The sequence below is a fragment of the Haliaeetus albicilla genome, chromosome 15, assembly GCF_947461875.1.
Source record: "Haliaeetus albicilla chromosome 15, bHalAlb1.1, whole genome shotgun sequence".
NCBI classification, from domain to species: Eukaryota; Metazoa; Chordata; class Aves; order Accipitriformes; family Accipitridae; genus Haliaeetus; species Haliaeetus albicilla.
The window spans coordinates 33797376-33825210 of NC_091497.1; the positions used below are offsets into that span (position 1 = coordinate 33797376).

Below are 27835 nucleotides of genomic sequence, written 5' to 3' on the forward strand. Positions count from 1 at the left end.
GGTTTTGGCTTGGTTGGGCAGTTTGGTTTTGGGTTTTATGGTTTTGGTTTTTTTAAAAAGCAACTTACACACTGGATGTAACACAAAAAGCTTGCAGTTTTCTTCAAAGGCCAAAGAAGTTTGCTAGCAAACAGGTACAAAAAAAAGTGAATTTTATTACATGTCATTTAGATTTATACAACACTTAAATGTAAGACCCCCACTTTCAGAACAGTGTGTGCCCCCCACCAAGGGAACCACTGTAATCTGAAGCCACCAGAGGGAATTTTTTCCATTAACCATTATAAATATTGCTTGAACAGATTACACAAAGTACACATTACAACTGACATTAAGGTTACATACCCAAAGATATAGATTTACATCTGATTAGATTGGCTCGTTACCCCTTTCTTCAAAGCTACTTGCGTAGGCTTTGAGGATATATGATTTCTGCATGCTTTTCTAAGCACTGGATACACTGGTTAATTACACACAGCAAATGGCAAACTCACTCACAGCCCTGCGCACGCAGTAACAGATACCCATGCCATTTGCTTCTCTATAATCCCAGGGCATTAATGATGCAATGTCATTCAGTGGCTCAGGTCAGACTACGCTCCAACCCCAAAAGTAAATTGAAAATACTAACAGGCAGTTGCAGGGTTTCCTCTCTCCACCTCAAATCTCGAGCTGGTTCCACCAGCCCGGTTTGCTAAATGCATGTGGATATTTTGCTTGACATTTTCACAACAGTTCACTCTTCAGCACAGAAAGCATTTGTTTTCACTGTGGCCTTTCACATCTTCTGGTACAAGAGACCAGGTGACACTTGCTTTTACCCGTACAGTTATGACATCCCATTGTAACTGCAAAAACCCCTACCAACACCCAGAACTTACAGCCTCATTTCAGTTCTTAAAGGCTCCACATTTACTGGCTTTAGCAATGAATTCCTTTAGCAGGGGACCATCCATTTGCCAAAATGCTGTAGTTTGTGTCACTTCCGTCAAATGATTGACACAAAACTTAAAGCAGAATTCCTCTAAGTCCTAAACAGAAAAGAAAAAAAAAAAAAAAAAGAAAAAAAAAAGAAAAAGATCTTATTATCTTTACTTCCATTACTTGAAATTTACATTCAGGCACAAATGCCTGTATATGCTTTATTTTTGCAGAGAATTAGACAAACGCATTAACCCAGTGGCTCTCAATGTTTTTCCCCCACACAGTCACTACGCCAATGCAGCAGAAAGTAGTAATTCTACCCATGTGACAGTTACAAGGGGAAAAGTAACCGTAATTTGGTTCTCACTATATAGCTGCAGTCACAAAAATCGGCTGTTAAAACTTCTCCCACTCAAAGAGTTTTGGCTGCATTCACTGACAGCTATTAAAACCCAATACAAACAGGAGATCTTGGGGTAATGATATATAATCAAGACTGTGGATTAAGAAAATTCAGCTCCTTTGTTCCATAACAAACTCAAATCCATACATAAGGTTGCTTGACTTCCTGCTTAGTTAAGGGCTTAACTGAAGCCGTGAAGTGACACACCAGGCTCAACGCAAGCGTGTACTAACTGGAGAGTTTTAAAGCCCAGTTCAGGCAGGCGGCCTTTCCGTGCATTGGGGACAGACTCAGGTGACAAAGTATTTCACAGATGTCCCAAAAATGATTCAACCAAAGTACTGTGGCACAATACAGCATAGCAATTCTTGCAGAAAGTGGACTCTGGATATTTGAGTCTACTTGGAAGTGCCTTCCATCTAACAACTAGAAAAGCCTCACAACCATCCCTGCACCCGCAGGATGTCAGAGAGAAAGAATGTCTAAAAAAACCCCAAGACGCAGTCCTTGTCAATATAAGGTTGGCCGCAGAATGCTTCCCACTCAGATTTGTTTCCAACTCCTCTTTTGAGGAGGAAATCTACTCTTTGTGGTGCAGATCTACACTGCTATAAGGAAGATGCTGCAGCCCTTACAGAACAGCAACTCCCCATCCTGTTCTAATTTCCTTATGTATTAAGTTTGTAGAACTAGTACTTCACACGTGAGAACACACCCTTCCTTAGCTGCTCAGCAGGCTGGGCGCTGCAGCAAGGCGTAACAAATTTGCAGAGCTCTTTAAGCCACGTGAGGTATGAAAGACTGATTAATATTCATGTTTTCACTTAAGGTCAATACTGAAAGCTAGAGCAACTGTGTGCCAGTGAGAATTCTTGACACAACAATAATATAAAAATATATCCTGGCCTAAAACCAGGCATTCTGAAGCTGTAGATCTTGACTTGTGTGGCATCTGTGCAACAGAAAAAGACAAGCTTATTAGAACTGAACACTGATGGTTTTCTTTTTTTTTTTTAAGTAACAGAATGAACTAGCATTTTAAACAAAATTACATCATACACATGACAATATTTTGCACTGTTTATTAAAAAAAAAATCCATATTCCAAGTCAATGCAACAGAAGCATACAATAAACAGAAATATTGTAGTATTAGTAAGTAACTTCGGAAAATTTCAAGTTCTGTATAAAAAAAGGCTGAATTTCATTTGCAGACAGATGCACTCCCAGCAAACTGTACTTAATATAGACTTAAGTGAATAAAGGCACAAGGTACATCCCATGATTATTTTAAAAGCTACAGTAAGAAGCCAGACTTGACCTAGTTCTAGCCACTTCAATTCAGTCAGTCACCAAAAGGAAGTATAGGAGAGTTTCACGTCATGGAGGTATTTTAAGTTAGTAAAGCAGCTTCTTTTAACTGTTGTCTTCTAGACACACGGTCCCTTGAATGAACTACACCACCCAAGGAATTTCAAGCCCCCATCTAGCATTACTGCATGTAAAAACCACTTTTTACTAAAACCCAACCCCTCAGCATCACCCATTCTCTCCCTGATGTAGCATTTAAGCCTACGGTTCTAACTTTGTTTAGCTAGTAAGGCACAGCCAAGTGGATTTCTTCTACCCTTTACAAGCAGAATCAATCACACACTGAAGACCCATCCTGCAAACAATCTTTTAAGGCTACAATATGGAAATCTTCCTATTTTCCATGAACTCCCACCAAAGAAATCATTATTCACAGTAGAGCTGAAGCCACAATTCAGACACTAACACAGCCCTCTGGGTAAAGTGTGTCAAACAAGCAACACACTACAAGGCTCTGAAATAAGTTAGGGCATCTGCACGCCAATCGCTGGATATCAAGTATAAGAAAAAGCAAATGAGCTGATGTACTGAGTACCAAAACCACTTTATAAGCATAAGTTAAAAAGCAAGTTAAAAACCAACCAATTGAAGTTGCAAACACGATGCACAGATACTATGCTGAACACAGAGCCAAAGCAAGCCCAGAACACTTCCTGATTACTTCACGAAGCAGCACGTTAGTGATCTAGTAGTGAAGTCGGACATCATGCAGTAGGGAAGCTGCGCTAGCCTTCCCCCCTTTCCACACACCGTTTCTCAGTCTTCAACAACTATTAAGCCCATAAAGCAGTTCTTATCCTGCTGCTTCATTAGCGTACTGTGAAGACTGAAAGCGTACTTGTAGCTGAACAAAACAAACAAAAGCCCAACAAAAAAACACCCCAACAACCAAAAAAACCCTCAAATGCACTCAATCCCCAAACCTACCACCATATGACATCACACACAACACACCACCTTACAAATAAGTAACTTAAGGCTTACAAAACTGCTTTTCATTATGTTATGGGTTTTGCTTTGTATTTAAACCCTTTCCTTGTTTCAGAGTTAGTGTTTTCATCCTCAGAAATTTTTTGTTACAGGGTTTTCTTTTCCCCCACAGAAATAGTAATTCATGAAGCTTGGCAAAACACCATAACCTTTGACCATGAAATTAAGCAATGCAAACATTTACAGATACCGAGTCTCAGCCTGGGACTTAAGCCATCTTTAGATATGTGTACTAGTTCACCTTTCCAGTACTGGTTTACAGGGGAAAAAAAAAAAAAAGGAAAAAAAGATACATCTCTCATGGCAAATACAGTTTTTATAAGTCCAACATTCTCAAATTCTGAAAATGGCAAATAGTATTATCTGATAGTAAGTGAGAGAGCACTTATATGAATATATAACTGGCTGCTTTTCTCCATAGTTTAAGTCAGAAAGCAGCCACCTATTTAAGAGATTGAAGTTTAGAAGTTTACCTCCGCATCATATCTGACAGCAGCAGAGAGCAATGAAAATGCATTTTCCACAGTAATTCCTCTCTTGATAATGTGTTGACACAGTTTTTTCAGCCTATTTTCACAGTATGAAGTAGCCAAATCCAAAAGCCCTGCAATTAAAACACCATTGTATTAGTCAATTATGACGATCTCTGCTCTTTCAACAAGAGTTTATGCTCCTGTGGTACAGATTGCATCTGTATTCTCTATGCCTATATCATGCTTTTTGCAAGTAGGTCACTATTAAAAAAAATGTATTTTATCATTACACAGGAAGAAAGGCCTTTTACCTCATACCGCAATCCTGTTAATCTCTGTAAATACACAAGCTGTTCCACTGATCTGCATACCTAACTGCTTGCGAGTGGAACTGTCACGAAACAGGCACCACCAGAACACGAGCAAAAAGCTACCGTTAAAAAAAATCTGTGCTTGAATTACAGCTTGCTCTTTGATCTGCTGTCCAAGTTTCCCCTATTAGATCTACTGAGATTCTTTAATATTATCCTGAACAATAATTGACTCAATTTAGTAAAATATGCAAGTATTTTAACCCAGAGAAATAGTTTTTCTCCCAACCTTAAAAAAACCTGCTCATAGTTAATTTCTAAATATGCACCACTTCTGCTGTAGTAGGTTTGCTACAACAGTATTTTAAAGACAGCTTAATTAATCACCAGCAAAATCTATTACAGGTGAGACTAGAAGCCTATATCAATACATTTATTCTGCATCTCCTGTCTCAGTTTTTCTGGATGCTGCCTTCTAACGTAATTGGACCATAAGCAATACCTATTGCATCTTCAGGCGGAAGGTCAACACTGTCTGTATACAAGTACTCAAGAAAGGCACGATACACAGGATAAGAAAACTGGTCTATTTCTATCACTTCCTTCATATCCTCATTCCAGTATGACTGGAACATGGTTCTGAAGTGTTCACACCTAAGAGACAAAGACATCATCTGGAACACTATTATATGAACACATGAACATTACATTACAGTCCCCCTGAAAAACATATTTGGGGCACTCTGCAGTATTCACAAATATTTTACTATACCCCATCACAGCTGGTGGTCCACATTTTGGTTCCTAAGACAGTGGCCACTGTTATGCATCAAGATAAAACCCTTATTTGATCTATGTTACAGAAATGTCTATGTATACATTGCAAACAGACCAACTTAACAGAATTTATCAGCCTGCAAACAACAAATGGGCTTAGTGAAAATTTAATATGGACCATTTAAGACAGAGTTTTGATTCAACTCCTTTTACAATCACTTCATTTAAAGTGATTATGGGTACATAGATGCTATATATTACAGGTTTGGTGGTCCCTGCCTACCCTTTACTTTTTGTGTCCCCCCTTAAGATGCGATACCAAGAGGTTATTCTGTATAAACAAGAGGTGTGAAACATGACCACTACCTGATTTTCAGAACAGCTTTGTGGACATGGATGTACTTTCCATCCACACGGAACTTTAGGTCTGAGGTTTCTGGGCTGTCAAACTCTTTCTTCAGAGACTCTGCTACTGTTAAAAAGTCTTCATGCTCTACAGAAACAATTTTAAAACAAACAAACCAAAACATGTTAAGCATCTTAAACAGAACACACACACATTGCTAACTAAAGCTAGCAGCTCAACTAAGAGCGTATCAAGGAAAATAGGTCAGTACCAGGGCTCCATTGGCTTAAGCGGTGAAATGGGAGGAATGAATTAATCCAATACCATTTCCTGTTGGCAAGGACTGCTTCACAGCAGCTACAGGCAGCACTGGTCAGCAGTTCCCATTCCAGCTCATTGCACAGAGGTCGCACAGCACCAAGGCAAGTACCTGGAGAAGTTCCTCTCATTCTCCACCCATGAAATCACCAGCCTCTAGCAGCTCAGTCCTAGTGCTGGGTCAGCTCAGCTCTGCCACCTGCAAACTAGTCTCTGCAGGTAACCTGCAGACTGCTGGTAATGGGAGCCTACAGCATCACTTGCGACTGACTTGAGACACGGTGGACAGTACTTCAGCCGTAGTGTGACCTGAGCCTAAAGAGTAAGGAAACGTGTCACCAGTTGCCCCCTTTTTTGTGCTGGCAGATTGGATATAGCCTGCAGGTTGTCCGTTACGGTCTTTGCCAGGGCTCACTAACACAAGCTATCACTGACACCGTTATACTCAGTTATCACAACACAAAATCCAACAGCAGTGCTGTTGAAGAAGAGAGATGGTAGATACTATGTTCTTGGTACAACCAAGGACACAGGACTTCAGCAATTTTGGAAGCGGATTAGAAAACCTAATTTAACACACTATTTGAAGTTTCTGTTGATGCATCTTAAAAGTTTTTCAAAGTGTTTCAAAACACATGGCTTCTAAGAAGCTAAGTATGGAAAAGAAAAAAAAGTGGATTTCCACTATAATGGGATGTGGTCTGTCTCCCTTGTCCCACAGGACTGCACATTGTTCATCCATATCCAATCCATAAATTACCCTTTACCATTAGGGACAGCTAAATTAGTTGGTATTTAAAAAGAAATACTGCTATTACAGACGAGTCACGTTTGTGCCACAAAAGACCGTACAATCCTCCGATTTACATGGATCATCCACAGAACCTGCATCTCGTCGGGGCTAACTAAACCGTGCTCCAATCCCCCTCCATTTGCTCATGTGATTTTTTTTCTAGGTCATCAGCTTAGCTTAAGCTATGCAGTAGATCAACTTTCACTCCAAATACCTTAAGTTCGTTCCTCAAAAAAGGCTGCAGATTTGTACTTTACCACAGCCAATCCTGAGTGAATGATTCATTTTTTTGGCAGAGCCATCATAACTGGAAGTAGAACAATAACCTTTATGCAGAGTTAGCTCTCGCTAAGAAAAAAAAACAACAAACAAAAAAAAGCCTAAGAAGAAAAAAGGTTTTTCTTAACCTATATGAATGAAAAAGGTAGAGAAGGAAAAAACACGTATGGAAGATGGAGACTAAAAATGCCTCCAGAATGAATGCTTTTGATTTAAATATTCAGTAAGCAGGATTATCTGAATAAGAGGGGAAGAACTCCCAAAGGCTAAGAGGGATTAAAATGCAGGTTCAAAAGTCAAATACCTTGTTATACTCAGTCTGGGAATACTCCATAAAAATCAAGAACTTGAAAGGTACTGAAACTGGGGAGATGTCATTTAAACAGCCTTCACTATTAGCAAAAGGCAACAGACCTGGACAACCATCAGACCTCTACAGAGGGCAAGACTAACACATATCACAGAGGATTAGAGAATGGAGAAAGTGAGAAGTGGGATAAAACAAGACTTGGATTTACTCAGAAGCAGATCACTCTAAGTTAATCTTCTCTCTCTTTAGTAAATCTCTGCAGTTTTCCTCTATAGACAAGATGCTGTTATCTGGACCTCTTTAAATGTGATAACATGCTAAATGAGAAGTTAAGATGGAGAAGCTGGGTTAGGACAAGCCACATGCAAAGATAAAGTCTGAGTCTGGAGAAAGGTTACTTAGGATGTGATCCCTCCATAAAACCAATTTTGTACAGGGACTAACAAAATTAGGATCTGTTGTCAATATGAAAACAGATCAGATTTCCTAAATGATCTTGCAAACTGAAACAGCAGATCCAAGATGAAAACATCTTCATGTTTTGAACATGAAAACACCTTCATGTTTTCAAGAAAGTGCAGGCTAAGCACTTTGTAGCATATTTGGGGTCAAATAAGAATTAGCAGGATGTAAATCAAAGATAATCAAGAAGAAAGGCTTGGGCTTACTTGCTGGTCACAGAGACTGCATCCCAAAGTGTAATCCAAGGCAACATAAGATGAGAGTTTCAACAGAGAAAACAATTATAGTAGGGTCTTGTTTTACAGGGACTATTATTTACAGGTATGCCTGTCTTTGGGGAAAGTCAAACTAAATCAAGTTGAGAGAAATCATCTTACAAAATGAAAATTTGGAATTCTGTTACTTTACTTTCCTAAGGTGAAACATAGGAGAGAGATTCACTCCTTCATGTTCATATTGGAAGGGTAAATACTAAGGAGGGAAAAGTAGAGATAACATTTATAATTCAAAGTTGTTAGATAGCAAAGTAACAAGAGTCAGGAGCAGTCTTCCAAGTAGGAATAGTTTTAAGAGAAAAAAGTTATGTTTAATGATCCAGGAGTCGTCCTCAGTCCTGAGCTGGAGCTCAAACAATACAAATGTAGGAAATACACAATATTCACAATACAATGGTAAAACAGGGTTTTCTCCAGATGTATACTTGCACACAAACAATCTTGTTAACCCTATTCTAGATCCTTAGCTGCTGAAATAGACTGTTTTCTTCAGAAGAAAAAAAATCCTAGCTAAATGAGGTAGTTTTAATTGCTGGTTCTCCTTGAAGCAGGAACCATCCTGCCACAGAAATGGTATCCTGTACTAATCGCTACAAACATACACAGAGAATATAGCACTGGCTGCCGTATCACAGCTTGTTCTCACCTACTGATAGAAGACGCCACATAACAGCAGGGGTAGCAAAGCAAGCAAACACATCGTCAGTGCAGGCAAAGTGAGTGAGGTGGGGAAAGATCACCGACTGCCCCCGGCATTGGCCCCACATGTACACCTGGCCGCTCTGGGTCTTGGCAGCCGACGTGTGAGCAGAGTGGCAGGCTGCGATCTCCACAACCCTGAGAACAGAAGAAACCGTGTGAGATACTTACAGGTACAGAAACAAGTGACAAATGCCTCACCAAAATAACAGCCAACCAAACTATGCATCTACACTCCTGTACTTCTTTCTTTGTTCTGCATGAATGTGATATTCTTTGAATGGATGTTGAAAAACTGCAATGACATTTTCCGATTGCTTGTAGATTTAATTGTAGTCAGATATTGCTTTCATTATGTCATTCTCATCAGTTGACATTCCTCTTTTTCTTCCATAATCATGGGAAAGGGATAAAGAATAACAAAGTTTTGGTTTTCCCCTTTAAAACCAATGCACATCAGACACTTATTCTCAAGAAGAAATGCTTATGGAGCTTATAAAACTTCCAGTTAGGGAACAGGCAGGAAAGTTATACTACTAAGATTTTTGCAGAACATTTTTCAGAACTTCTTTCAAACAATGTTGTAAAAATTCTCTCGTTTTGAGATTAAGTTCCCATGTATTTTTCAACAAAGCCTTTATTAGGAAACCCTTCTACCCCCCTTTTAATCTGTTTTTTGTATGTAAACAGAGATCTGACCTACTGCCTGTATTTCCGACTTCTTATTTTGCTGTTAGTTTCCTTTCCTCAACACTGAAATTCAGCATGGAACATGGACAGTACCTTGTTTGAGAAGTGAATACATGCACTTAACGCCACATTCTTGAAGAGCTATGACGGTTTTCTAACTAAAGTCTATATATTTTCACCCATCTCACATAGTTCCTTAAGATATCAGAGCTGCTGATGCACACTTATCTGTTCTGTTCCCTCATTGCTCAGGCAATCCCTAACTTGCTATCTGAAACATTACAAGAACTGAAAAGAATCACATGTCCATTAAAAGGACCGCAAGGACATTTCCAGTGTCTCTGTTCTCATGATAAGCAAAAAACCAGGGGAAGTTCCAGCATTAGTTCAAAATAAAAGCTATGCTTTCCTGTTTTTTCTCCACACTAAAAATGCATCAAAGGATTTAATGCTTTTGTGCCAGAAACAGATCAACTGGGACAAATAAATGTCTTTCCAAGCTAAGAATACACATATCAAAAAGTTTGTTCCTTTACAGAACAACATCCATGAAGAGTTAGCTTTTTAGGCAAAAAGCTTTTTTAGCACAAAGCCCGCATTTTAAGTGCAAAAATTATTTCAAGATAAAACACAGAATTGACAATCACTTTCAGTACATGTATCAATAATTTCTGTCAGATAAAAGACTAATGGGTTGGTTTACACCATTATCAACTTATGAACCTCTATACAACACAGATCTTTCAGCATCTCTCCAAGAGACATCTTAAAGTAATTGTTTTAGGGACAACTTACTTTCCATCACAGCTATTATCTAAACTACTTCCTTCCCCAAACTTCTTCCTTAGTAGAACAGACTCTTATTTTTAGAGTAACTATACTGTACTTAAGAACTATAGTAGAACATGTACTGTAACATGTTACATCATGTGTTTAACATCAAAATTCAGGCCATGGACCCTCATAGCTGTTCCTCTAATCTAGCCCAAAATAAAGTCTAAAAGTTCCTTACAAGCTATATGTGCAATATTCTTCAAGATGGCATCAAATGCTACCTCCTAAGGAACTGTCACCAGCATTACATATAAATGACAAAAGAGTTATATAAATGAAAAGACCGGGAGAAGCAGCAGTAATATGCTTCATGAGAAATGACAGCTCACCCACTTATAGCACTGTTTCCAAGACAGCCAAGTCAAGCAAGATGAGTAAGTTCAAGTGACTTATCTCTCCCTTAGATTCCAAGCAGAAGTTCTATGATATTTTCTCCCTCCTTTAGTCATTGAACAAATGCCAGTTTTATTATAATCCCATGCTTGAGTTCACACAGTTCTAAATGCGACAGTTCCCCTTAGTTCACTCAAGAAATAAATTGCTAAGAAAACAAAGTTGATCTATTTGCAAACATACACATTTCTCTCCCAGTGCTTTTTAAAATAATATTTCAGGTTGCTTCACTAGTGTCAGTTCCTTCACAGACAAGCTAGCCTCACCTCAGTGGTTTCTATTGTGATGGTTCCCTTCTTTCCCCCACCCATTTTTTAAGCTCTTAAGTAATCTCAGTACTGTGCAGCTTCTAATTTCATGTTAAGCATGAGAAACAGTAAAAAATAGGAATGACTTCCCACAAAGACAGTTCAGAAATGGAGGAGAAAAACCAGCCACAAGTGTTTCCTAGTTAAGAGGAGATTACAAATTAAGAGATTTACAGGTTAAGAGATTATAGACTAAGTGGTTTCCAAACAGAGGTATATTAATCTATAGGTATACACATGGGCCCTGAGAATGGGACCGAGGTCCAAGTTTGTAGGTGAACAGCAGAAGAGCCATCCCAAATATGAGGATGACAAGGGTGCTAAAAGGAGGGTGGACAACTCTAGGAAACTAAGAAACTACAAACTACTAACTGGTACCACTGATAAAAGTGGCATTATCTGCACTTAGCTCTAGCAACCTTGCAAATCAAGTTCTGTTTACGTGGTCAGCTATTGTCAGCCTTTCAGAAAATTGTTTTTTCCTCACATGTCACTTCTTACAAAGGTGGTGCTTCATCCCCCCCACCCCCCACCCCCCGCCCTGCCTTTTTTTTGTTGTTAATGTAGGTCTCAATACAGTTTAAAAGCTTGGCTTACTGATTTCATAGCTCCAAATTTTTAACCAAAGGAGCCATATTTAGAATAGCCTAACACTCAGTCATTCATTATCTTTTAGTATCAGGTAAACAAAGTACATTTACTTTCAATAATCATTACAGATAGCAAAAAGCATTCAGTCTATAATAAACAGTAAGTTACCATCCTTTCCTACAATTTTAACATTAGCAATAGAAAAACAATCCACCAAGCCCTACACATGCATGCTTCCAGTGCTAGAGGCTGCATAACACATGCTCAGATTTATCAATCCAGAAACAGCTTCAGCAAGATTACCTTTCTTTTTCCATCATGATCTGCACCGGGCTTAGCTGGTTACTTTTATTGCCAGTTCCCAGCTGCCCATAAGTGTTAGCTCCCCAGGCATAGAGCAAACCCTCATCTGTTAGTGCTAGTGTGTGTGCATAGCCACAGGCAATCTGTAAGTAAATGTAAAAGCATTACTACTAAACAAAACAGACATGAGAAACAAAATTATCGCACACATTACACCTTAGTCTAGCTGATGTTAAATATCTCAGGCATTCTTCATTTAGCACTACAATGTGTTACTCCTCAGTACTTAAAGCTAACACAAAATATGTTAACTGTAGGTACTGGAAAAGTCCCAACTTAATTAGTGTTCATTGTTTACTCCTAAATAATTTACTGCACTCCTGCAAAGTCTCCCTAGCCTTTACTTGCTTTCAGTTGCAGGCTCTTCAGACAAAGAACAGTGAACTTCATCATCACATCTTACAACTCTGATACTTTCAGAACTTGATATTTTGAATACTATAAAAACTATGAGAGCGCTGCAGTTCAACAGCCAAAAACCGTTCAACCCAAGTTATCACATGAAATTTCACGGAACCTTACTAGAAACCCAGGAAATCCCAAATTTTAGTTTTATTCTTTAGCTGGAAAAAAAAAAAACCCAAACAAACCCCCAAAAAACAACAACCCCCAAAAAACAAACAAAAACCAACCACCAAACAACCAAACCCACACCCATAACTCTCATTTTCCCTCTCCCCTCACTTCTGAAGAGCTAATTATAATATTGATGTAGATTCCAATTTGAACATCTTGTTCCCCCTCATTTCTTGTCTGTCTGGTGTATTTCATTCATTCAGCTTTGTAACAAAGATGCAATTTGTATCCATAGCATAATTTACTTATAGTTACACTAGCTAACTTTAAATCATTCAGAACATTCACAAAAGCAAGTATTTTACAGATTACTTGCACTTTTTATAAACCTAATATAATTTATAGGAGCTAAAAAAATTCAGTATTTGAACTGTGAAATCTAGAAGCAGGTATAAGATTCCAAAGATACAGTTTTAGCAGATGCTAGTAACACGAATGTATTTTTATTTCCATGTTAGACATACCTGGAGTATACACACACCATGTAACGCTGCCACTCTGCATGGCGTTAGCTGATTGCCATTGTTGCCAAGACCTAGCTGACCATTACCATTGTAACCCCAGCCATAAACCTGATTGCAAAAGGAAAACAAAATTAAGCCACTCCTCTGTAGAATTATAGAACATTTAAGACTTAGTATCAAGCACAAGTCAAAAAGTACATCTTATTAAAAAACTGTACACTATTTCAACAGCAATAGAGAGAAGGCTGAAAGATATTAAATATACTGCAATGACTGACTGTATTCAATTTTTCAAGCCTGCATTTACTTTTCAAATAAGCTTTCAAAATTATATTTGCCTTCAAAGTACTAGGAATTTTGCAATAAACTTACAATATACCAAAATCTCTCCCATAGCATCAACATTTTAGGTTTTTTACACCTTTCTTTTTCCTTATTATTTTCTCTTTTTTAAAAGAAAACAAGAAATTAGTTATTCTGATAGCTAATTAGCTATTGGATTAGTTTAAACTGAAATCCCCAGTTTAGCTCTAATTTTTCCTTTAGTTTTGTTATGATGGACACATCAGGACAGAAATATGTACTATGAAAGCTCATCTCAACCTCAGGGACTTTTACAATCCCTCCAGTCACAAAGAAATGCTACGCTTCAAGTTTGGTCAAATGTAGTAAAATTGAGGTTACAGTTCATACCTAGAATGGAACAGTTGCACAATACTAGGGCAATGTTTAAAAGCTTGGTTTAGTTTTGCTGCTGGCAATTAAGCAATGTGTTTAAGAACCAGGATCAGTCAGTGTATTCTTGCAGAAAGATTAACTATTTAACTGTGCACGCTTTCAAAAAATCTACTTAAGACATGTTAAATAATCTATTGAAATATGAAGACAGATGTGCTTAATACAACTATTCAAATTCTTGCAGTTGCAGACTCAGTAAGAACTGTGTTCCAATACAGTCTTTGCCATAAGAAGGAAAGTTTAGTGTACAGACAGCATCTCCACTTAATCGTAGAGTTTTCCTTAAACTGGCCTCTCAGAAGTTATCAATATAACTCTATGAATACAAATCTATACACCTTGAGCACTCCATGTCAGCATTTCTCCATGTTCTGACATTAACCTCGTAAGTTCGGGTAACAGAGAGAGAATGTGAGAACGCAGCACTGCTTACCTCACCATTGTTTACTACGGCCATGGAGGAGGTCTGACCACAAGCGATGCCAACCACCATTTTACCCTGTAAACAGTTTGAAACTCTCCGAGGAGTTGGCTGATTTGCTGTAGATCCAGATCCAACTTGACCACAGTTATTATAGCCCCAAGCATACAGCTGTCCATAAAAAACAAACAAAAATCTGCAGTTTAAGCCTTAACAGTAGTAATGATAGTAGTAAATGATAATCTTACTGCAGTCAGACTGGGTAAACTGTCCTATTTAATGAGCTAAAATGCTTAAAATTAATTTTCAGCAGCTGAAAATTATAAACAGCAATAGGACTCATCTAGCAAATATGAACTTAGCACTTTTTTCAGCTTCTTGCTACAGAATCAGAGCATCCGACTACAACAGGAAACAAAAGGAACATATTTCCATATGAAATGTATGACAGGCTATAAGACAAAGAGCACAGTGAGTGAACTGTCTTTATACTTTCATGATGTTGGAAAAAGGAATGCAAGCCAGAACGTCATTTGTTTCCCAGACAAGCTGAACTCCCCAATTTACAGCTATTTAGTTTTCTTCATAGAACTCTACACCAGGTTATAGCTGGACACTCATCATACCTTTTATATCTTTCAAGACCTCTAACAGGAGGTGGATTTGTCAGCCAATGTTTCATAGTAGCAAACTTCTCCTACACAATGGCATTAACAAAAAAGCACCATCTCTGACAGTTCAAAGTTTGCCAGTGGCAAACTAATAATAATAGAAACAAAAATATTGGCTCCCTTCCTCTAAAAGTCCAGAAGACAGGGAAGTAGTTTGCTATAAAAAAAATATTTATAGCTTTATATTTTCAGTTCCTTCAATTTTTATTACATGCATACACACCCATAGCTTGGCATAAAACTATTTCTGATAGTTCATTCTCTGGTGCTTCACCCAGTTAAAAAGTTCGTCCTCTTGGAAATAGCCAGCCGCAGACATGGTAGCTAGGAAAAGCACACTGACAGATACCCTCATATCAAGTCTGCACATCCTTTGGTGCCAGAAGCTGCCTGTTTACTGTGACACCAAACCAAAAGTCAGTCATTAGAAACAAACACCTCCCTCGCCACCAAAAAACCCCAAACCTAAAACCAAAAACCACAAACCCAAAAAAACACCAAAGACAAGAACCAAAAACCTCCCACCAACACAACCCATTTACCATGTCTAATATGAACAAAAGAAAGCATTAGTCCTTTGCTTTTTGTTACTTGTATTTGCTGGACCTTCGATTCCTACTGAATATTTGAAGATGCTCTATAAAATATCTTTATTTCAATAACATAGGAAAAAATTGAGATCGAGAATCTCAGAAGGGAGATCAAAATGCCAAAGAGCTAATCAGTTTCCTCTCTCAGAGAAGCATGAATGTCTGCAGTCCTTTAAGTCTATCACTGATACTTATTTTTTAAATTTGTACTGCATTAAAATTGCACTGAACCAACTGTACAAATGAATTATACCAAGTATTTCCACAAATACTTCCAACTTCGATGATATATCTAGAATTTCAGAGAGGCAAGTCACAAGGGTTTTTGCAGCCAAATCTTTCTGTAAATACACCGCTACTTAACACATTTCGCTCTTTTCAGTATAATCAATTCTGGTACAGATAAAACCTCAGAGCACAAACAGACTAAGCTACTGCAAGGTACGCTAGGGATGGATTTATAGTACATTAGCTAGCCACAATGGCAAGTAAGCTGCAAATATCAACTCCATGGCAAACACAAAGAAATTTCCCCGCTTCCATTGAGATTTCAAGTATGTTACATTTATTACAAGAGACAGCATGGCCATCAGAGGCAGCTACCACACAGCAGCTGGCACCACTAGTTTAACTAACACATGAACACCCTCTCCTTCCTGCATGCACACCAAATTTTATAGTTTAACCAAGGCAAATTTGACAGCATGAAGATCTTTCCTAAGCCCAGGCTCTCCTTTCAGATACAACCCAGACCACTTTAATTAACCCCAAATCTCTTTCCTACCCTCAAAATACCGATTTGCTGCTTTGTATTACTGTTGCACTATGACTCCATACTGAACCGTAACACAGACACTCAGATTACCAGGATGGAAAGAATCATAGTTTCCATTTTCATCATTAGGAAGGTTTTAAAATTAGAACTCTTCTTTTGTTAAAGCAGAGCTGAAAAGAGGCTTTCCTCCATGCAGTAACATGCAACTCAAGTCAGATACACACACATTGGTCAAATCTGACTAAGTGGAAACTAATTGTACTTGTTTCCCACTACACATAGCCTTAAGCCATGTAAACAAATAGCATAAAGCAGACTCGGAGGTAAACCAAGTGCTCTTTCATTAGCTACACACAAAGGTATTCAAAGGTGTGCAGAGCAACATTCTTTCACAGTGCCAGTGTGGAAATCTGTAGTGCCAGTGTAGAAGAAAAGGACTAAAGGCTAACCAGTGGATACAAATAACTCGACATATACCCCCTAAAGAATTGTGAGCAAACAGTAATGTTACATTTTGCACCTTACAAACCCAATCTTTCACCTCTAAGTGACACAGCTTTCCATTTTCATCCCTGTGAAACATACAACAAATGAAAGACAAAAGTTTACTAAGCCTTTATTCCCCTGTTTTTGTGGTTGGGTTGGGGTTTTTTTTGTTGGGGTTTGTGGGTGGGCTTTTTTTTTTTTTTTCTTTTGAGTTGTTTTCAAGTCTGCTCTGAAGAAAAGGACATCCTAGTTTGAGGCAGTAGGAGAAAAGGTTATGTTGTAACTACACTGTAGAGAAAGAGAGAACTTCAGACTGCAAGGTCACCTGCACTATTCACTTCAAGGAGATTAAGAGATTTGAACAGGTTTCAACTTACATCCCCATCAAACGACAGTGCCATGGAATGATGAGAACCACAAGCTACTTCCACCACTTTCTTTATTAACAGATTTGTGCAAACTTGAACAGGAGTAATGCCCTGATTGGTTGTGCCATTCCCAAGTTGGCTGTAACCATTATGTCCCCAAGCATACACTTCACCATCTGCAAAAATATTTAAGCTTGTGAGAAAAACCACCAAAATTTCCAAGGAAGTTAAGATAGACAGAATTCTAAGAAGTTAGCAAATGCCAACATGAAAGTGATGGACATTAACAAACAGCGAAACTATTACACAAATCATCCACATACTAAAAAATTATATACTTTGTATACAACTATTTTATATATATATATCTATCACAGTATAACCTCTAGATTTATTGTGGAAATACACAAAAGTGCACAGGTAAGACTGAGTATATCATAAATGATAGAGCAAAACTCTACAGCTGCAACATAATGGAAATGGAAACTTACTTTACCTATTACAGAATACATTTAGTTCCACTTAAGACCAATGAGAACCCCTTAGTGTACATTACCCAATCAACAAGTTAATACAATTATACCTTAAGCCATTCTTGTTAAATGCAAGTGGAACTTAAAATCTGTAACTTATGTTTCTATACTAAATGTTAATTTTCTACCTTCAGTGCAAAGTACAACATGGGGTCCGCTTCCATAACTGAGACTGGAAATCTTCTTTCCACATAAGGCTTCTAATTTCTTTGGTACTATTGTGCTCTGATTATCTCCAGTTCCCAAACAATTACTGCAATTCAGTCCAAAAACAAATACCTGAAAAACAGAGGAATACTCATTTCAAGTGATTTATACTCAGGTATGCACAGGTGTGGTAACATCCAGGTCTTCATAAAGCCAGGACAGAGTTTTGCCATGGACTCTCAAGGGCCAGAGACTTCCCTCATGGAAGTTAACAAGCTCAAGAGTCAGCACAGGGACACTTTGGAAGTTAACTGATGAGCCTGAACTCTTCAGATCCATGCAGGCCTGGATGCTAGGCTTCTCATTTGCAGGAACTTCTATTGGCTTTGTGTGGCAAGGTTTTGGTAGCGGGGAGGGTTACAGGGGCGGCTTCTGTGAGAAGTTGCTGGAAGTTTCCCCTGTGTTCGAGAGAGCCAATACCAGCCGGCTCCAAGATGGACCCACCACTAGCCAAGGCTGAGCCCATCAGCAACGGTGGTAGTGCCAGTGGGAGAACAGATTTAAGAAGGGGGGAAAAAAACCTGCTGTGCAATAGAAACTGCAGCCAGAGAGAGGAGTGAGAACATGTAAGAGAAACAACCCTGCAGACCCCCAGGTCAGTGAAGAAGGAGAAGAGGACGTGCTCCAGGCACCTCAGCAGAGATTCCCCGGCAGCCCATGGTGAGGCAGGCTGTCCCCCTGCAGCCCAGGGAGGTCCATGGGGGAGCAGGTCTCCACCTGCAGCCCAGGGAGAACCCCACGCCAGAGCAGGGGGATGCCCGAAGGAGGCTGTGACCCCGTGGGAAACCCGTGCTGGAGCAGGCTCCTGGCAAGACCTGCGGACCCATGGAGAGAGGAGCCCACGGAGCAGTTTTTCTGGCAGGACTTGTGGCCCCACAGGGGACCCACGCTGGAGCAGTGTGCTTCTGAAGGACTGCATGCCATGGAAGGGACCCATGCTGGAGCAGTTCATGAAGAACTGCAGCCTGTGGGAAGGACTCACGCTGGAGAAGTTCGTGGAGGACTGCCTCCCGTGGGAGGGACCCCACGGTGGAGCAGGGGATGAGTGAGGAGTCCTGCCCCTGAGGAGGATGAAGCAGCAGAGATAACGTGTGCGATGAACTGACTGTAAACCCCATTCCCCGTCCCCCTGCACCACTGGCAGGGGTAGGCAGAGAATCCAGGAATGAAGTTGTGCCCGGGAAGAAGGCAGGGTGGAGGGAAGGTGTTCTGAGATTTGGTTTTATTTCTCATTACTCTACTCTGGTTGATTGGTAATAAATTGAGTTAATTTTCCCCAAGTTGAGTCTGTTTTGCCCGTGACAGTAATTGGTGAGTGATCTCTCCTGTCCTTATCCCAACCCACAAGGCCTTTCTTACATTTTCTCTCCCCTGTCCAGCTGAGGAGGGGAGAGTGATAGAACGGCTTTGGTGGGCACCTGGAATCCAGCCAGGGCCAACCCGCCACAGAACTGTGCTATAAAAAGTATTAAACTGTGAAAGTAGAAGACACCACCTTCTTTTAAAAGGAGCAGCCACAGCTGCACTGTAGGAGGCTCATCCTACAGGCAGCTTTGATAGGACTTTGGGAAAAAAAGAAATCCTACTCTACCCAGTCTTACAAGAAACCCTCCCATTAATTCATCCCAGAACATCTGGCTTGTTTTCTTTCAGCAGCACAATGTTAACTCACATTGAGTTTCTGAATCATTAAAATCCACAGATAATCTTCCGCTGTATTGTTACTTAGCAAGCCATATCCTCATTTTATATCTTCATACCTGGAAGTGCTTGCACTTAATTTCAAGCTACCACAACTTCTTTTGAATTCTGACTGTCTTCAAAAGTGCATGTAATCCATCCTGGCCTTTGCCATTTGCAAGTTTTCTAAATATTCCATCTATATGGTCCCCACACAAAACTAAAAAAAAAAAATTACAAGTTACATCCAACTTGTTTTGAAATACACAAATTTCACACAATGCTTTTGAGAAGCTATTAATTTACAAGTATTCCATGGACACTGAAAACAACTACCTATAGAGTACATGTTCCACTTTATTACAGCCTTACCTCATCATTGTGCGTTATGTATATAGCTTCATTGGCTGATGTACCAAATACACATGCTTTACGAATAGATGCTATTTCTTGAGGTGACAGTAAGGTAAATATTGGCCACTTGCCTACATCCACCATGATGCTGCTGTGTGTCATGATGTTTCTACAAGTAAGATTACATTGCTGTAATAAAAAAAAAAAAGCGTATTAAAAAGTGTATTTTGCACTTTCATCAATAGGCAGTAAGACAATTTCCTTTAAATTAGAGAAAAAGACACGTGTTATGGCTCTGAAAGTATAACATTCTATTCTGTATGAACTATGTAATTATATTTCCATGTATTAAGGTGAACAAATAGCAAGTCACTGGTAGGACATTGAAAGAACAGACCTTTTCTTAACAGGATATTTAAGTAAACTGTATTCAGTGCAACTGAACATCTGCTGTTCTACAAGCAAACTTATTAAAAGCTTGTGATCTAGCAAATATCCACTGGCGGCAGAGTGGATTTCTGAGGGAATTTTCAGAGGGAATTCCAGTTGGAATTCCCATTTATAGAATTTTCACTCATGACTTTTTTTGTAGTCTTAGAACTTAAATATGCCAGGTAAGCAAGCTGTTGATGTATATGTGAAACCTGGAAATAAAAATAAAGCTGGGGCTGTTGAGCATATAACCCAAATCTGCCGTCTCTTGCATAATCAAAAGCTGTTATTATGGCCAAAAACTATTTGTGAGAGCCCAGAACCATGAGATAAACTCATGAGTTTGTACAATTAAGCAGTGAAACACATCAGAGAAAAGTGATTAAGTAAAATTGTCATAATCTGTTACTTAGAAACAAGCTGGACCACATTAAAAGCTGGAAGCACAACTGGGTATAGACATCATCTGTCAGTGAACACAGATGTATACAATCCATCCTTCCACAATGCTCCTTCTTCCCAGTTTCCTCAGGACAATTGCACCAGCTCAAGAACAAAGCTGACAGTCAACACAAACATACAGAGCTTATCTAGGCCTTCAATCCTGCACATAAAAATTGTAACATCACTCATACCCTGAAGGGATTCTGCCACTGACAATCTATGATCCATGCTCAGTGTGTAAAATCTGAAAAGCCCTAGGTGGACAACTCCACAGAATGTCAATGGCATGATACAAATCACAATAAACCATTTCAAAAAGAAAAAAAAAAAAGCAGCTAAGGAATCATTCAACGAGTAAGAAATGCAGTCTCTATCCAGACGTCACCCTCTCATCAACATTTAGTTCCTTCCTTTTCATTTGTTTGCTCCAGTCCTACCCCATCCCCCTACTCTTTTTTCTGTTGCCTTCAAGTCAGGATTCTTCTTGATGATGCCTGGGTATCAGATATGGATAACAGTGAGAGCACAAGAGAGCCTCTTTCCTTTGCATCTGATGCCTGGTTCTCAAAACTGTGACAACCAAGACAGGGCTCCAGAAAGCTACTCAAGACCAGCAGTCAATCCTAACACACAGGTTGTTCAGTGCAGATGTTTTTTGGAAGGAGGGGGTTTATCATTATTATTATTTTTTTAAAGTTTGAGAAACACTGACATCACAATGGAAGTATGCATACAAAAAAATCAAACACAAACAAAACCCAGACTTGTCTCCTTATCAAATTCTGTTATCTTGCTCCAACAACCCAGCTCTGCTCTACAGGCACCTCTCTAAGAGCCTGACTTCACTCTACATTTCACATTTGAAGCAGGTCTTGAAAACACCTTAAGTCTCCAGATGGCACATCCATAATAAATTTATTTGTAAAACAGCTTTTCAAAGTCTACCTGATGACAAGACAACAGCACATTCTACACAGCTAAACAGATTTGAATGCATTTAAGCCTTCTTAATTTCTAGTCCAGTTACAAACTGAGGCTAGTTAGCTGCTAAGGTTTGTTATCTCACTTTGGGAAACCTTTTAACGTGTGACACTATCAATCAATTAAAAGGAGACAGCGATGACTTGTTCTTTTGAGCAAACGAAGTAGTTGTCCCTTCTGAGTTTACCTATTTAATTTGCCTCATATAATATACAATTGGCAACACACAAACATCTCAAACTGGACATTAAGAAAAACATTTTCTTCACTGAAGTTCTTTTCAACGCATCCTGTCAATTTAAGGCATGAAGACAAAATGATATTTTGATGGAGCATATACTAGTAAATTAACAAGTTTTACAGCACCCTGAGAACCTTTTCTACTCTAAAGGTAACCATTTTAAAATGTGCTACTTTATCTCTCCCTGTCTGATCTTTGTATTGTCTTCAATCCGTCCACTCGGCTTATTTTCCACTACTGTATAACTCAGTTAACCACTCCTCTTTGACAAAACCTTTCCAAGCACTTCCAAAACCAATGCAAGTTACACTGCACTTCCCCTACCTCAAAGCTCAACTGGATATCTTGTCACACAAACTAATACCAGCAGATAAAATAAAAGCTTTCAAGCACGCAAGAATTTCCAGATTGAAGACATGAGCGATGAACTCCACCCACAGATGAAGAACCTTACAATTTTTGACAGGTGTAACACTGTTTTTTCTAAAACAATGCTGCATATTTCCAATTTCAACTGTTAATACAATCCTACAAAGTTATTTCAAGGGTTTTCCCTAAGAGGTTTTTAATGACAACTCATCTGCCACTGGCAGATTAGTTTCTTTATAAATCCTAAAGCCTCTCCAGGTTTAGCAACCAATGAAGGGTCTCAAAAATCCTTAAAACAAACCAACAACAGAAAACATCTCTTGCCTTTTATATATAATATATACTCTTTCTCAAACACACACCCTATTCTCCTCCTCTACAAATACTAACTATTGCCCTTAGATGCTGCTGTTTGCTGGAGTACCTATCATCATTAAGTTGCAACGTTTTTGCAGTAGCAACAGCAGCTATTTTAGTTTATGTCTAAATGAGTGAAATAACATACAAACTTGAAAGTTCTGGGGCTTATACATGGACTACTGTTTCTTAGCTTTAACTGTGCATAAAAAGCTGTTTTAACTACTTATTCTCCATTTTCCACAGAAAATAAATGCCCAACCTAGGCATAAGCACCACCTTTTTCCTCCCTCAAGATGAATGCCTTAACAACCTTAGTCAACTTCCTAGTTTTCCAATAAAAGTTCTCGTTGCCACAGGAGGGGAAAAAAAAGAAAAAAGTCTACAGTGGGAAAAGAGTATTTGGGGAATATATATTTATATATAGTACTGCAAATGGAGATGTAAGTAGAGTAATTCACTGTTATCAAAACAGAGACCAAATTAATTTTAGCATCCTCCAAGACATACTGCACACTTTCCAAAAGGGTAGATACTCTGCAATATTGTGATTGACCTCTCACACCAATCACACTCAAACTTCAACCTTGCACAGCCTTTACCTGAATATGGGGGGGAAAGGCATGTGCAGGGTTTCTTCTGGGCAAATCCTTGCTACAAAAGGCTGATCTAGGAGACTTTGGTCATGTCATTGCAAGCAATGGCACAAAGAAACACAGTGTCCTTCACTCACCCTTCCGGTACTGCATCAGTAAGAGAGCTAAGGTTATTGTTTACTTCTCCTGATAGTGACGTTGAGGCCTGGACCCCGCTCCATTACATACTGTGCAAGGACTGCACCTTAACTGGAAGTTTGTAAGTGCAACACAGATGTTGCAAATGTACCAGATGGAGGCCAAAGTAATGAAGTTATTTTAATCTGTATGCAAATTGCTGTCTCAATAGATTAGCTCTCAAGCTATTGTTTAAATTCTGTAAGCAACATGGCAGCAGCAGTTCTAAGGAGTTTCTGTCATTTACAGATCAGCATCTAGATTTCAAGTTAATTGCAATTAAAAGCCTTATGAGTATAAAAGTCAGAAGCTTAAACTTGGTGCTCTGGTAGATAGTTGCTTTTAGAAACACTGTATGTCACTGCTTTTAACTGTCTTTTAATTCCTGCTGCATGATTCAGTGATAAACAACTATATACCATATAGCTTTATTTCTACTGCAGAACTAACCAGCAGAGGGAGCTTATATCAACGATACCTCTTCTGACCGCTTTGACATCTTTGAAATTATCCAACAATATCAGTATACAAACAGGAACAGAAACAAAGATGATTGTTTGAATTTCAGTGAGGCTAAAAATAAGCAAGACAGGATGACTGGTAGAGAAGGAAACTGAACTGGCCACATATTGTGAGAAAAAGAAATTGAACTTGGAGCAGTCACCAACATTAGGGGAAAAAACCCAAAATCTAGATTTGCTCACAATTTAAAAAAGCCACATGCTTTCAGAGACATAAGCCCCTCAAAAATTCTGTGCTAAACTGCTGCCTATGCATTCAGCTTCTCACTAGTTTGCTTTCTAAAGAAAAAGCGTGCAGGCTGACTCCCAGTGACATATATAGGCAAACATGAATCCCTGCCTTAAAAAAAAAAAAAAAAAAAAAAAGACTGTTTACAAAATGTTTTGTTAAATGATTTTAGATAAAGTTTTACAGAGCTTATAGTTCAGCTAAACAAATCCATGCTGGAGAGAACAATAGCCTAACACAACATCCTACCGGGTACACAGTACCAATTGTCAGCGTAACAAAAAACTATAGTTAACTCCTCAAAGATTATCCCCTTATTTGTAAAGGCTATTTAAACACAATTGCACATTTGTTTGTTTCACTCTTTTCTCAGGCTCCAGTGTTGCAGTTTATTCCAGCTGGGCAGACTTACTCTTGCACTGAAAGAAACTGCAGGCTCAGGCCTTCATTTCTCCTAATTGTCTACGGGAATTATAAACAGCAGTGAGAACACAAAAGCTGGGATATCTGGCTTTAGAACAACACGAAATGACTGGCACACTTGATCCTTTTTTAATTTTAAGTACACCTCAACCAAGAGTCAAATCCTAGACGTAACACTAATCTTCCCCATGTTTTCTCCAGTTTATGTTTGTTTTTTTAATCTCATATTTCAGTATGGAGAAAGGACATGGAAACAATGCATACTATTGACATTAATAAAACGCGTGAACCAAGCGATGTTATTGCGGCTTTCTCCCTGCCAACAAAAAGGTATTGCGCTCCCTGAAATCACGTGCCTTAACTTACTTTCCTTAGACCTTACATAAGGCAAGATTTCTAAGACAAAATCTGTGTGTTCAAAATTCTGCACGATTTATTTTTTGATGCCTTTTATGAGCAATACAGGGAAAGAAAAACCTGCTGATCTAAGAACTGACAACCAGACCTCCTATTTGCTTTGAGTAACCAGCTGAAAGAGATACAAGCAAGCAAAAACCACCACGCACATGAATACTAATGAACATACGACTGTTTTAGCCATAGGAAAAAACCTGTAGTAGGATAACAGATATCCACTCACCATAACAAAACTGTAATTACAGTCACAATATGCCTCCTTTTTTTTTCTTTTGTTTTTTTAAGCTGAACCACTACTGCAACTTATTGAAGCCATTCACTCGGGACACCTTCTAAAGCAATACCTGTATTTCAACCTGATGTATACAGAGATAAGCATTCAAAGGAAAACATTCATGTTAAGGCTCTGAAGAATTTTCACATCTTCCAAACACTCTTTCTCCTAAAGAAACTTCGTGCTCCAAACACATTTCCATTTACGATGTTTAGTATCTTTTTCTCATAGCCCCATCCCTAGTTTAAACTATTAAAGCCCATTTTACCTTTTGCCAGTAGACAACAACGCGCTTTCCAAAAGAGATCACTTAAACTGTCTAAATTAGAAAGTTCCTTTAAAGAAGTAAATATTTAATATTTAATTCAGGAGAAGTGTATTTAAAAAAATGAAGAAACACTAGCTATTTCTATGAAGCCCGGTGAGGAAAAACATGAATAAATTGCTGAGAGCCCTGCTTTTTCGGTAAGCTGGATCTCAGCCTTCAGGAAGCGGACCACAAAGGGAAGGATGAACTAAAACACCACGAATCAGAAAAAAAAAAAACCAAACCCCCCCCGAAACCCCCTGTGAGAACATACTGTGAGCTACGCCAAGCAGGAAGAGAGCCTTCCAGAGAGCTGTGTGGGAGAAGTTCACAGAGAAAGCTTCTCCAAGTCGCTCGGATGAGCCGCGACCGTTAACGGCGACCGTTAACCGCGGCCGTTAACGGCCGCTGGGCGCGCGCCCCGCCACAGGTCAAGGAGGGGCGGGGGGACGGGGGGGGGGGGGGAAACGACGGCGGCGGCGGCGAAGTGACGTGTCACGTGACGCCAAAGCCTCGGGAGGGGCGGGGCGAGCCCCGCCTCCTCCCTCTCTCCCGCCCTCCCGCTTTCGACCGCTCGCCCGCGCGCCGTCACGTGGCCCGGCGGTCCGCGGCTCCCGCCGCCTATTGGACGCGGTCAGCGTGGCCGCGTGACGCCCGCCCCGCCCTCTCCTCTCCACAGCGGAGCCGCCGCCGCCGCCATCGCCGTCGCCTCAGGGTCTCGCCGTGAGGGGGGAAGCGGGCGGCGGCGGCGGCGTCTGTTCCCCTCCGGGAGCCCACAGTCCTCTCCTCACCCCTCCGCTGCGGCTCCTGTCCTGGCGCAGCCCCCCCCCTTGCCCTCAGACCGGCCCGTCGCGGGCTCCTGTGAGGCCTCCGTGAGCGGCCCGGCCCCAGCGAGCAGCTCCGGGGGTTGTTTTCGCTGGGCGAGGCCGCGGCAGGGGTAGGATGACACCTTTCTGGCCCGGCATCCTCACTGGCGTGAGGCCGAGAGGAAAACGAGGTGGGGTTGGAGCCAGCCCAGGCTTCCCGCCCTGGTCAGAACCGGGCAGGAACCGTGCCCGGTGTACTTCAGGATAGAGCCTGTAACGCCCGACACCGGCTGGATCCGAGAGATGGCGTTAACGGTCTCCTGACACCCTCGCATAAAGACTTCTCTCCATTCAAGGGGTTTTAGGCGGTATATAAGTAACTTGTGGATGTTAGAAGGGAGCATTGACACAGTCTTGTCGCTACAGTTTTGGCTGTGGCTATACCTGCAGATAGAGCAGGAGACAGCGCTGTGGGGGAGGATCCAGGAAAGGGAAGATTGGACACCAGCCCTCCCAAGAGAGCTCTTTTGTTACACAAAGTTGTTAACCGGGAAACGGCTTCCGCTTTTCTTAAAATTTGCTTATTTTCCTGACTGCACACAGGGTCAGAAGGCAGCCGGGCTTTGCAGTGAGAGGGGAGCTGACTGGTCTGAAACATAAAGCAGTAGGGTAGAGCACACTGGAAGTATCAATCTGTCTTTGGGGGTGGTCAATTTCAGAGAAGAAATTGTAATTTTAAAAAGGGAAAAGAAGAGAAAAATCAGCTTCAGTACCCAGGAATCAAGTGTGGATGGGTTGCTGTGAGAGGGAATCAGTGATGCTGAAGAAATTCTGCCCCGGATTATGAGGCAAGGAAGGCGCAGCAGTAGGTCCAGGGTAAAAAGAGATTTTCCCTGCCAAGTTCCGGCTTACTGTGCTCTTGAATGACTTTAGCTGGCATCAGGAAGGCACTGCTGAATAGGTTGTGCAGATTCTGGAGCAACAAAAAGAAAAGGCATAAATAAGAAGATATGTGGAAAAGTGTCATCAGGGCCTCCATGGGAAGCCCTAAAACAGCCAGAAAGGGAACACGCGCAACACTTATTTTCAGCTCGTGTTCGTGGCTCTGCAAAGGAGTCATCTGTCAAGAACAACTGCCTTTCCTGACATTGCTAGGAAATGGTGCGAAGGTGGAACTGTGTAAACAGAACTTTGATCCTATTTAGTACCTTAGAACAGACTTGCTTAGTTACAATATACAGAAACCCCGTTGTTTTAACAAGTACCGTCACACAAGCCACCAGCCAGGTTTTTTATTCACACAGGTTCAAGTTTCTTGTTACTAGTTATCACTACTTAGTTTTTACTGTGTGCGCTAAGTCCTTAAACAGTAGTTGCAGGCAGTTTATACTGTGTCTGAGCTTTACAGTCAGGTGAAACAACTAAAAAAGTGCTCCGTATGGAGCAGAAGTAATTTTATAATCTCACAGATAACTAGTTTCAGTTCTTT

General features: G+C 40.0%; 1 protein-coding gene across 3 annotated transcripts; it reads right to left on the reverse strand.

Moving 5' to 3' along the window:
• Positions 1-139: 139 nt before the first annotated feature.
• Positions 140-25989, reverse strand: RCBTB1 (RCC1 and BTB domain containing protein 1). 3 transcript variants are annotated; one of them, XM_069802723.1, is made up of 12 exons: positions 25815-25988; positions 19791-19961; positions 17660-17810; positions 17008-17174; positions 14121-14279; positions 12950-13057; positions 11850-11992; positions 8678-8868; positions 5615-5741; positions 4974-5125; positions 4161-4291; positions 140-1031 (listed from the first exon to the last, which is right to left on the reverse strand). In XM_069802723.1, the coding sequence occupies exons 2-12, from the start codon at positions 19932-19934 to the stop codon at positions 891-893; spliced, it is 1614 nt and encodes a 537-aa protein (XP_069658824.1). In that variant the 5' UTR covers positions 19935-19961; positions 25815-25988; the 3' UTR covers positions 140-890. The 3 variants fall into 3 exon arrangements, 2 of the variants coding, with proteins under 2 accessions (XP_069658824.1, XP_069658825.1); XM_069802724.1 differs by lacking the exon at positions 25815-25988 and adding an exon at positions 19499-19638; XR_011327931.1 differs by lacking the exon at positions 4974-5125 and having other exon boundaries at positions 25815-25989.
• Positions 25990-27835: the final 1846 nt, after the last annotated feature.

Excerpts from the sequence above, each read along its gene's own strand:
- RCBTB1 (XM_069802723.1), bottom strand. The coding sequence starts at position 19,934 with ATGACACACAGCAGCATCATGGTGGATGTAGGCAAGTGGCCAATATTT. Across the intron at positions 17,811-19,790 it reads ACATAACGCACAATGATGAG|GTATTTGTTTTTGGACTGAA; the intron begins GTAAGGCTGTAA and ends TCTGTTTTTCAG. Across the intron at positions 4,292-4,973 it reads TCCGCCTGAAGATGCAATAG|GGCTTTTGGATTTGGCTACT; the intron begins GTATTGCTTATG and ends TTTTAATTGCAG.